This window comes from Monodelphis domestica, chromosome 5 (genome assembly GCF_027887165.1).
Source record: "Monodelphis domestica isolate mMonDom1 chromosome 5, mMonDom1.pri, whole genome shotgun sequence".
NCBI lineage: Eukaryota > Metazoa > Chordata > Mammalia > Didelphimorphia > Didelphidae > Monodelphis > Monodelphis domestica.
The window spans coordinates 166,980,483-166,992,894 of record NC_077231.1 but is presented as its reverse complement, the minus strand read 5'-3'; the positions used below and the strand labels follow the sequence as shown (position 1 = coordinate 166,992,894).

At 34.2% G+C, this 12,412-nt stretch overlaps 1 protein-coding gene across 1 annotated transcript in view; it reads left to right on the top strand.

The window, feature by feature from the left end:
• The window catches only part of RELN (reelin), a 539,202-nt gene that overhangs the window by 210,398 nt on the left and 316,392 nt on the right, over nucleotides 1-12,412 (top strand). The window contains exons 5-6 of the mRNA XM_003342005.3: nucleotides 1,598-1,630; nucleotides 6,599-6,677. Of these exons, the coding sequence (XP_003342053.2) occupies nucleotides 1,598-1,630; nucleotides 6,599-6,677 (112 nt within the window). The remainder of the gene's footprint in view (nucleotides 1-1,597; nucleotides 1,631-6,598; nucleotides 6,678-12,412) is intronic.

Below are 12,412 nucleotides of genomic sequence, written 5' to 3'. Positions count from 1 at the left end.
GAGAGTGAAGATCGATACAAATACTTTTTGGAAATGGACAATGCAGGAACCAATCTTTCTTAACTATCTTTATAAACAACTTTATATATTTAATTTTATAAACTTAAGCAAGTGTTCTGTTTTCCTATTCTAAATGGGAAGGAAACATTAGAGAGAAAAATGAATTTTCACTGAAAAAAATAAATTCAAAAAGTTTTTAATTCTACTGAAGAAGCAATATGTATATAATATAAATACATACAATATAAATCTAAGGTAATTTGGGAGGGGAAGCATTAGCAATTAGTGTGATAAAAAAGACTTCATAAAGAAAATGGTTCTTTTAAAAATAACATTTTATTTTTCCCTAATTACATGTAAAATCAATTTTAACTTTTAAAAAAATTCAGTTCCAAATTCTCTATTTCTCTCCTACTATCTCTCCTCTCCCTCCTCCCTGAGATATTGTGCAATCTAATATAGCTCTTACATGTACAATTATGGCAGAATTATTCTTGAGCTGGATTTTGAGGAAAACACAGCATACATACTAAGGGGTAGAGATAAGAGGAAGTAAATTCTAATCACAAAAGAAAGCCAAAGCAAAGACCAGGTTGCAAAGCAGTAGCTAACCTGGACTAATAAAGGACTTTCCTTTTCAAGAATTCTTTACTTCAAATCACAGTCCTTTGATTCTCCCTCTCCAAAATTTTGCATTTACTTTTCTGTAAGCATGGCATGTCCCTACAGTAGAATGTAACTTTTTTGAGGTCAAGGACTGTCTTACCATGATCTTTGCATTTCCAATGCCTGGCACACAGTATTCTATTAATAAATGCTTGTTGATTGAGGTTGGGGAAAAACAAATAGATACCAAGGTACAGGGAAGTTCAATGAATGGAAAGATGAATGTGGAAATAGTCCTAGAAATTGGAGATGCAAAGTGGTCAACTAGTGCCTGAATCATCACATTCATTGAAAACAAAAGAAGTGCAGTAATGATACTGTAATGTTGTTTACTCACCTACACTCATAAATATAGTGATGAGGAACTGTTTCTACAGGGTACTTTCTACCAATCTTTCTGTATTTAATTCATTCATTTTAATTTTTCAAGTCTTTGTAGTTTCATCCCCCTGGGTAGCTATTAATAATTTATTTCCTTTCACTATTTACCCTATAAATAGAGAAAAACACATTTATAGCACAAGCATTCGATGATAGAACTAACAAATATGTTGTGCTATATATTTTATCAAGATTTTAAGATATTATATGTTATTATGTAATAATATGTTTAATATGTAAAGCCTGGGTTTCAGAATGTTTTATTTTACCAAATATTACTTTTATGGAGAATGATTTCTTATTAAGAATCTATCATATTTTTACCAAACACCATTATTTTTAGGCAAAATAAATAAAATATGGAGATCACATTCTCAAATATTTTAAGGTACTTTATCACTTTAACTTAAATCTACTTTTAAAATTCCATAGAATTAATTAGTAACAGCCAACTTGGATTATTTAGTTAACTTTACAATTGATGTAGAATTAAGTATTTCTTTTTACTGATCATCTTTATTTCTTTTTTCCTTTCCTTTCCTTGGTTCAGCTCCAACAGAGGCACCTCTGCACCCACATCTTGGTAAGTATTTTAGAGATAAGTATTATAATTTCATTACATGCTCTATTCTATAAATACATTTCTAACTTTTGTTGTTCTTGGAACATTATCTTTCTCTTCTCTGAATTCTGTTGTACTTTGCCTATATTGTGTAGCCCGGTAGTTAATTATGTATTCTATTATATTGTACTTCAGTTTTTTCATGAGTTTTAAGACTTGTCCCTTGACCTGTTCCACCTATAAGGCTACAGTGTGGTATTTGCTTATTTCTTCCTTAATTCTTTATTTAAATAGCAGTTCTTGCTGATACATATTATTATTACTCAAATAGAAATCTTGCCCAGGTTCTCCTTGAACAGAGAACTTAACTTCTCAGATGTTAGCTGTCAGTCCTGGCTAATGCAGGTATTCACCCAGTCAAGTCTCAGAAATTTTTAGAAAGCTTTGAAGTAAGAAATATCAGCTTAGCAACTCTGGAGTATTACAGGATGCGTGAATTTGGAGCTATGCATTTCATGCCATGCTTTGATCCTAGTCATGCCCAATAATGGAGAGCAAAAAGGACAGTTCTCACCATTGCCCACCTCACTCTCTAAACATGAAGTTAAACCCGGTTCTCCATGGTGGAGAAATATAGTCAAATTAGAAGTGAATTGTTAACAAAAGAATCAATGAGCCTCTTCCTTTGAGAGGGAAGATGAAGTTATTGGGAGATAAACTTAGAGGTGCCTTGTTAAACAATTACATCATATCATTTTAACATTATCCTTTATTACCTAGATGGACTCTTTGACCTTTTGTAGAATGGGAAAATGACAGTTTACACATTTTCCACTAAAGTTTGCAAAATAAGGCATCCTTTGTGAGCTAAAAACAATTTAGTGGTAGTTTTTTAAAAAAAAATCTTCCTACATTATTCTGCTTAAGAGGAGATGAAAGCTATAGTCCTAATGAGTTTGCTTCTCCTTAGGTATCTACCACTATGGGATTTTGGCATCGGTCAGTTATTTGCCTTTTAGGCTTTTGCTTTGAACCTTTGAGTCCAATTAATTTATTTTTTTTCTCTTTTGGAAAATCTGCCTCTGGGAGCACTACTTTTATGTATGCTATAGCTTTGGGGCTTCTTTCATTTGGCAGACAAACTTAGATACTTGGAAGCCCTGCTTTTTGGCAGCAAGAGAAATATGGTGACCCTTGGAGGCCCAGCATCATCTTTACTAGGTTGGATATTTGAGAGAACTGCAGACTCTAGATACTTCATTCAACTTATCTTATTGCTGAAAGACATGATTAATCCATTCCCATGTGCAGAATAAATCATTATTTGCTGCCAGCATAAATCCCCATTCTACCTCCGTACCTCTAAGCATTCATCTCAATACCAGCTGATTCACTGATTGCCAATTACTTCATTATATGTTAACTTGCCGAAATGCCTAGAGTAAAAGCAAAGAGTATTTTGAGAAGCATATCCACAGTGAATTAAATATGGAAATATTGCCCAATGAGTTTAAACTGTGCCTCCTGATATTCAATAATAATTCCAAGTTTCTAGTAGCTTTAGAGTTATTTGTTAATATGCAATCATTTTAGAGTAAACAAAATGACAAAAGTTTAATTTCTGTTGTTTTAACTTGAAGTTCAAAAGATTAAGGAAGCCTTGTTTAACAAAGACTTAGGCTCACAAATCAGAAAAAAGTGAAACAAATGAAATAATTTTAAATGAGTCATTTTTTTTTTAAAAAATGAAGATTTGATGGAGTAAAGGAGACCTAGGTTTGAAGATTTCCCTCTGACATGCTGACTGCGTGCCCATGGACAAGTCGTAACCCCACAGTACTCTGGACAGTTCTCTAAGATTATACATTACAGATGAGCTGCTGATCTGTACTGGTGGAGAGAATTACCCACACTAGCAATTTCCTAGATTTCACTGAATAGTATAGATAGGTAGGTAGGTAGGTAGGTAGGTAGGTAGGTAGATAGATAGATAGATAGATAGATAGATAGATAGATAGATAAATAGATAGATAGATATAGAGATAGATATGTATAGATAGATATGTATAGATAGATAGATATGTATAGATATAGATATATAGATATGTCCAGACCAGATATGTTCTCTCCTTTTATATATGCAATAAACCAGCCATAATATACACAGTACATTATACAATATATGCACATGCACATGTGTTTTATGTATATGTCTCTGTGTACACACATACATCTATATATACATATAAACATGCTATTTGTGAGTTCAAAAGAAAAAATGTTATATTTTTTCATTTTTAAATATTTTCCATGTTTACATGATTAATTTTCTTTCCCTTTCCCCCTCCCAGAGCAGACAAGCAATTCCATTGCGTTGGACAAATGTTGCCTACTTGATATCTTTTGCTATAGAGCAATGTTTTAAAGCCTAAACCCCAAATAACATACCCATATATACGTGTGATAAGTGATGTCATGTTTTGCATTTGCATTTCTGTTCTCATAATTCTTTCTCTCAATGTAGATAGCATTATTTCCATAAATCCTTCAGGAGTGTCCTGGCTTGTTTCATTGCTACTAGTAGCAAAGTCCATTACATTGGATTTTTCTACAAAGTTTTACTTTCTGTGTACAATGTTCTTCTGGTTTTGCTCATTTCACTCTGCATTAGTTCATGGAGGCTCTCCCAGTTCACATGGAATCCCGCCAGTTCATCATTCCTTTCAACACAATAGTATTCCATCACCATCATATGCCACAATTTATTTAACCATTCACCAATCGATGGGCACCCCCTCATTTTCCAATTTTTTTCCACCACAAAGAGTGCAGCTGTAAATATTTTCATACAAGTCTTTTTTTCTTTGTAAGGGGGTAGAATATGTGAGGTGTTTTATAAAAAGTTGGACTGGATTATTTAAGAATAGGGTTGCCAGGAATTTAATTAATTTAAAAGAGATTTATTTTCACAAATTATTATAAAATATAGAAAGAATCAAAGCAAGGAAATCAGAGGATAGGGTAAGATATCTAGCCTAAGCTCTAATTTGCTTGGCCCCTGGCTCAACTCAGACAGGGTTTATTAGCTCTTAGCCAGAGGAGCATCAGCCTTGAGCAGAGAAGCTAGGGATTCAGGGAGCCTCTCTCAAGTAATAGGTCTCTCCTGAGGCTAGTCCCTTCAGAAAATCCAGAAAAGGAGTCAGCCTTTCACTCAACACATGTCAGTACAAAGGGAAGCAGTCCAAGATCTTAAGCCTGAGCTCCTCCAAAGTCAGATAGAACACTGAAGAGAGAAGAGTGCCCTCACAGGAAGAGCTTGGCATTTTTAAAGACCATTTCTTTTTGTCACTTCTTGTGACTTCCTTCATTTGACATATACTAATTACAGCTAAATCTTTGCTTAGGACTGCCCAGGGGGCAGTCAGTTGATTCTGATTCATCACCCACTTTCCCACAGGTGGGTCACAGACCTTCCCCACTCAAGAGTAAATGGGATGTTTATACTTCTGGTGATTCAATCTAAAATTGGGCAGGAGAGAGTTAATTAAATCTTCACAATAAGAGGAGAATTAATTTCACTTTCACAATCAAGGGAGAGTCAATTTAATCTTCACACCTTATTATCTCTTTGGGGTACAAATCCAGCAGAGCTATGCCTGAATCAAAGCGCAAGCAGTCTTTAGTCCTTTGGGCATAGGTCCAAATTGCCCTCCAGAATGGTTGGATCAATTCACAACTACACTAGCAGTGTATTAGTGTTCCAATTTTGCCATATCCCCTCCAATATTTATTAAAAATAAGTTATATTAATAAGTCAGTGTTCTTTTTTGTCTTAGACCTGTGAGTTGATATGGAGAACTATAGGGAATAATAAACCTAAATAGATTACATATGGGTTAATTACATGTACATCTATGCTATACTGCTAGTGGTCTATGGAACCTTTTTTTCATGAGGTAGGTATGTAGCTATACAGTGAATTATAATGATATTTTGGAGCTCCTCTATGAAAAAGAAAAACTAACAACCTGTAAATAATCTATAAAAACTAACAATAGTTAAAATTAGTATGACTCTTTTATATCTTACATAGGAGTTTATTTTTACTAGAAATTGCCCTTGCTGATGAATTCACAGGTCCAGATTTATTTTTAAGTCTATATATTGATCATAGAACTCATTTTCCCCCTGACAAGTCAGAGGGATATATTGATAATGTTTTACCTTTCAAAAAGCCACGCCTTTTGAATCCTCTCAATAACAAGAAATTAATGAATCATAGAGTATAAGAAAATAAAAAGAAATTGAAGTGGATTGAAGTGAATGGGAGAGGCAGAATGTTACAGTGGAAGCAGTACTGGCTCAGGCATCTGCAGATCAGGGTTCAAATCTCACTTCTGATGATCACTAATTATGTGACTTTGTACAAATGTCTTGGACCATAGTTGCTCACCTGTAAAATGCAGAATTGGACTAAATGGTCTCTGAGGTCCTTTCCAGATGTAGATTTCTGATTTTAGTTGACAGTGGATAGTTGGAAGATTAAACCTTCATTTAGCTAGCTCTGAGAATGAATGCCATCTGGTATAAATTCCAGGAAGTTCTAGTGTTGCCACACTGTTAGATAAGGGCTATGAAGGGTCCAGCAACACTAACTAATTCATACCCTTGACTTCTGCCTAATACTTATTTGGAATATTTTTTTTTGCTTGTTTGTTTCTTTCTTCATTTTTAAGTTTTTCCCAATATCTTTAGTTTATACTACATCTGGAGTGATTGAATTAGAGAGATATCTGTGTTGCTGGAAACTTCTGGCTTAGGGACAGCATGTAATTAGCCTTTTATTATTTGTATTTTTACATATGTCATTTTAGTTGTAATTAAGAAATACATTTGATTTTAGCAATGGCAATAATATGCTGTCAGTTTTGCTTTGCAAAGATAGACATATCATAACAGCTCCCAATACCACTGTATTTCTTTTTTCAGCTGAAATACACAGTGACAGTGTTATCTTGCGAGATGACTTTGACTCCTACCACCAGCTGGAACTAAATCCAAATATATGGTAAGTTACGCAATGGTATTTCAATTTGTTTGGTTTTGTTTTCCATTAAGAAATATACCAATGTCTTTTTTAATTCAATTTAACAAGTATGCCTGTGATGCATGTACTTTTTTAAAGGATCTCTCTAAAACCCAATTCCTATTCAGAATCAGTGAGAGCTGTTGAAACTATAGAATTAATATAGATATTGTGATTTACCCCCTACATTGACATCTCTAATATATGATAAGAGACCCAAATGTGATGATTTTTAAAAATCATCATAGGTAGCATTTAAAAGAGTGTTTTAAAGTTTATAAAGTCCTTTACAAATATTCTTATTTAATCCTCACAACACCCATGAGCAGTAGTTCTATTATTATTTCTTATTTTACTGAGGTTAGAGGAGTTAAATGACTTGCTCAGGGATTATATAGCTAAGAAATGTCTGGGTAGGATTTGGTCTCATGCCTTTCTGTCTCAAAGAATATCACTTTTAAGTACAATAACAGCCATTTTATATTAATAATGAAGTTAGGAAGAAAGAAAGATGTGGAGAGAAAATAATGAATTCATTTTGGGATAACATTTTTAATTTGAAATATCTACAAGAAATGTAGTTCAATATATTCAATGATTTACTTAAGAAGCAACTTACATAGAAGTTTAAATCAGTAGAATTTGTTTAATAATGCCATTTTACTTTATTATTGTTTTTGGATGGATTTTTTAAATTGAAAAATTCTTATTAAAAAGATAAGAAAGATTTCTAGGTGCATATTTTTGTTACGCAGGATTTTACCATTTTCTTTTATAGTCCATTAATGCCAATAGTATCATAGAATTTGTTGTATTCAGGGCAGATTCATCTTAGTAAGGGTAATTTTTTTCTGCCAATGTTTTTATTTTGAGAAATACAAATTGACTTGTGATTCTATTTCAGTTTTTTATATAAGAGCAATAGATATTTTTCAACTCGTTATGAGTGATTCTGATATATGTTTTGACCAATATTATGGATGTTGTGCCTTTTTATTTAAGTCATTATTTTTTTCCCAAATCTTCCCTTTGCCCACCAAAATCTTTGATATCTGAAATCATAATATTCCTCTTTATTACGTGAGCTTCATGATACATTTTCTAGTGACATATTACTCTTAATCACTTACAACTTCCCTTCCCCATCTTTAAGGTCACTGTAAAACTGGCAGAACTCTTAGTCTTTGAAAGATTATTTAGTTTGGGTCTATGATGAGATGTAGAACTATGCATGGTGGGAAACTTGTCAACTCTTATCCTAAGTGTAAGTGAAAATCATTCCCTTTGCTGGTTCATTTAAATGTGTCTGATGTCCTCCTGAGTTATATCAGACAAATGAATGTGAAAGGAATTTAAGAATGGAAGACGTGGAAAGAATACTAAATGAAGCAAAATTATTTAAAGGAAAGGAAGAAAGCAAACTATTGAAAATCCTTGGCAGTCTTCTTTTCACTCATTTTGAATGTAATATGAAATAGTCTGGCATTGACACTATATATTTTATAAGATTAACAAAGACATTTCTCAAAGTTAGGTGTTACAGTGAGGTGTTTTCAGCAAAGTACCATCACATCCCAACTGAATCTAAACACAATTTCTTCTTAGACCTTCTCATCTGAAAGAACTCAGTGTTCCTCTCTAGCACCAATCAATTAATTATCAATAAACATTTATTGAGTGCCTACTATGGGTCAGATTATGTGCTAAGTACAGAGGATACAAAAAAGAGGCAAAAAACAGTCCTTGCCTTCCAGAAGGTTATAGTTTATTAGAAGAGACAACATACAAGCAAACATATACATAGGAAGCTATCCAGATTAATAGGAAATAATTAAAAGGGAAAACACTGGAATTAAGAGGGGTTATAGAAGCCTTTCTGTAGAAGGTAGGATGTTAGTTGGGACTTAAAGGAAGCCAGGAAGGGCAGTGGCCAGATTATAGGAGGGAGAGCATTCTTGGCATGGGGGACACCCAGAGACAATGCCCCAAGTAGAGACAAAGTGTTTTGTTTGTAAAACAGCCATTAGTAACTTTGGAGGGAGTAGATTTGGCAGAATGGTAAGATTGGAAGCAAGATTGTCAGAGGCTAAAAGAGAGAGTAAGAGGAAAGAAAATGGAAGCACCCATTGCAAATGGCCTTTTGAGGAATTTAACTATAAAGCACAGGAGTATAGATGGATGGAAGGATCAAGGAAGAATTTTTTTTCAAGAGAAGAACTAATAGAGAGAGGGAGAGACTGAAAATAAGTGAAAGAGTGGGGGTGACAGAGGGGTGTTCTTTTGGAGACAGATGGAATGGGAATACTTGAACAATTTGAGAGTTAGTCTTGTTAAGGGGTAGAAACATTTCATCATATAAAACAGGAAGGAAGAGAAGGAGGTAGAAAGCAGTTGGCAGAGGAAATGAAAAAGAGGGGAGAAGATAAATTCATGGTGAAGTCTCATTTTTCTTTAAAATATGAGGTAAAATTGAAAGCTTACAGAGTGTCTTGGGAGGTTTGAGGAGGAATGAAAAGTTTGGAAGAGCTATCATGGAGAGTAAGATACTGAATTGATAAGGAAAATATAGTAGGATTGCTCAGTAGCAGTGAAGACTCAGTCGAAATTGTGTAACATAAATCTGTAGTGGATTCGATCAAAATGGTCATATAATTTTCTCTACCTAATATAGGCACTATTTTAACTTGGCTCATCCTGTAGCTTACATGTTTAACTCGTTTAACAGTGTGTTGATCCTCTTTCGTCCCATGAAAGTACAATGAAGAGTTTCACTCCATTGGTTGACAGAGTAGGAGAAAGATTTTTCCCTTTAGTTTATAAGTGGATTGGTTTTGAATATGGTTTCTCTGTGCCATACAGTACAAAACAGAAGCTATGTGTGTGGGTATGCTAGGTTTCTGCTAATGATCAACTAATCAGACCTTTAGCCTCAAGAAAATAAATTTTTCTTTGGAAGAGATATTAAATTATATTTTTGTAGAAATACAATTCAAGAAGCTGGGATTATATCCATATGTTGCCAAAAAGGTCTGCTGATTTATTTTTCCCCATTTCTTGCTCTATCCTCTCATCTCTTCCCTTCTTATGACCAGATAACCAGTTTGGTTTAGTTTTTCAGAGTAGTATACAGATAGACTCAGCGATTTAGTCTACCTGGTGCTTCTACTCAACCAAGTTCCATTGGACCAAAAGCAAGTAATTAGAAAAGGGAAGGATAGGGAATAAACATTAAGTATTCCAGGCACTGGGTTAAATACTTTACAAATATTATTTCATCTGATCCTCACAACAACCATGACAGGTAGGTGCATTTATTATACCCAGTTTGTAGTTGAGGAAACTGAGGCAGATCATAGTTAAGTGGCTTGATTATGTTCACATAGTATCTGAGACTGTATTTGAGCTCAGTTCTTTCTGTGTCTTTTCCACTGTGCCACCTAGTTGCTGCAGAAGAGGGAAAATGGATCTCCATAGATCTCTCACTATTATTGGAAAGGAATTTTCTTCTCCTTCCTGTCTTTCTCTTAAGCCAGGAGCAGTTATTGAGAAAACATTAAGTTCCAGCCACTGTACTTTTGCCATTCAGTATCTTCATAGTTTTGTAGTGGTAGCCAAAGAAAAATAGGTAGGATGATGAAAACTTAAAATCTCTGATTTAAATCACTTCAAATGAATTAAGTTCAATAAATATTTACTATTCATATATGCTATTTGTTGCATTGCACTCATCTCTGAAATTTAAAATATGATACCTTTCTTTTATTGGAATCAATGCTTCCTTCAGTCTCTGTGTCACTGATTTTGAAGTTTATTTAATCAGGTCCAAAATTCTAGTACTTAAATACTTAAAAAAATAAATTTTGCAGTACCAACAATTTGACCAAAAAATCATTGAATTATAGACTTAAAGCTACAAAGAAACTTTTAGTTCATTTACCTCAAATCTTCAATTTTCATATAAATAAACTGAGGCCTAGTGTAATTGACTTTGCTAGGGTACATATAAGTAGAAATGAATAGAATCTGATGTTGAACAAGGTACTATGATGCCAAATAATGTTCTTTCTACTAAAGGGAAGAGTCATCTCTTAGGCATGATATGTGAAAATCAGAGTTCACTTAAAGGGTTCTTAATTTGGGGAGGGGCTTGGACCCCCTTGTCAGTCTGATGAAGTTGATTGACCCTTTCTCAAAATAATCTTTTTAAGTCTATAAAATAAAATACCTGAAATTACAAAGGAAATCAAAGGTTAGTGAAAGATATAATTTCTATGTAGTTTTTTCTCATTCAAGTTCAATGACCTCATGGAATCTCTCCATAGACCCTTGGGACTTCTGTGATCTGAGGTTAAGAACCCCTATTGCAGAATACATAGTGATGTTTGCAAGGACCAGGAAGCAAATTCATTCTTTAGAAAAAATGAAACAGAAAAGGCTTTATCCTCCAGGCTTCTCTGAAGTCAAGGATAAAAATTTGCTTTGTTTAAACAACTAAAATGTTTATCCCCCTTAATACGTACCGTATGAGGATCACAGAAGGCATCCGGAACTATAATATTACTAGACGAGGATGTTCTAGTAGGAAACAAGGGACTGTTGGAAAAATAAGATGACAAATGGTGACTAGATAATAACAGATGTTTCCCCTCCAGCACAATGATAGAATGATAATAACAGAGAGGTAGCATTCAGGAGAGAGCAAAGAAGAGCAGTGGCATCCTCTCAGAAAAGTAGCTCTAGATGAATGTGATGTGGTGCCAGTAGGGACATGATACATCAAAAGCGAAGACAAAAATGAAGACAGCTCATCTATCGTAGGTAAATGAAGACTTCAATCAATCTGCTTAGAGGACAGAATGCCAGACAAGTAGGAAGATAAAAAAATCACTGTAAATATTGCCTGGAATTGAGAAAGTTAGCATAATTGTTCAAATCAAGGAGAGAAGCTCTACCACAGACTGGAATATTTCCATTTCCATATGTACAAGGTAATAATTATAGGGCCAGAGAAATACAAATTGAGGACTGTGCTGTCTATAGCATTTGGGCAATTAAATTCACAGAAGCAATTAATCTCAAAGAGAAAGAGGATTAGGGATCTGACTCATTGTAATCCATGACTTTAGAGAAAATAATAAAATAGGGTACAGAGGAAATATGAAGAGAAAAAGGAAGCAAAGGATGCTTTGAAGGAACAAGAAAGCAAAGAAATATTTGATATAAGGACATTCAGTATAATTGGAACTTTTTTTAAATTATGGATTATGTTCCACATTCCCTAAATTCCTTGTTTTTTCATATGGTACCATCATTCTTGGCCAGGTAGATGGCACAGTAAATAGAGAGCTGGACCTTTAGACCTGAAATAATTACCACCTCAGACCCTTCTAAATCTGTAGTCCTGGGCAAATTATTTAAACCTTTTTGCCTCAATTTCCTCCTCTGCATAATGAGCTGGAAGAGAAAATGGAAAACCATCCCATGATCTTTGCCATGAAAACCCCAAATGGGGTCACTCAGTCAGACATGTCTGAGAAGACTGAAGAAACACAGCATAAGGCTCAACAATGGCTATCAGAATTGAGGGAGGTAGAAGAATGGAAGGTAACAGTTTTTGAGAATGAATTATTGGAATAATGATGACCCTTTTATCTCAGATGTCTCAAAAAGTCATCCCCTTCTCCACTCATGCTTATTCCCATCCTAATTCAAGTCCT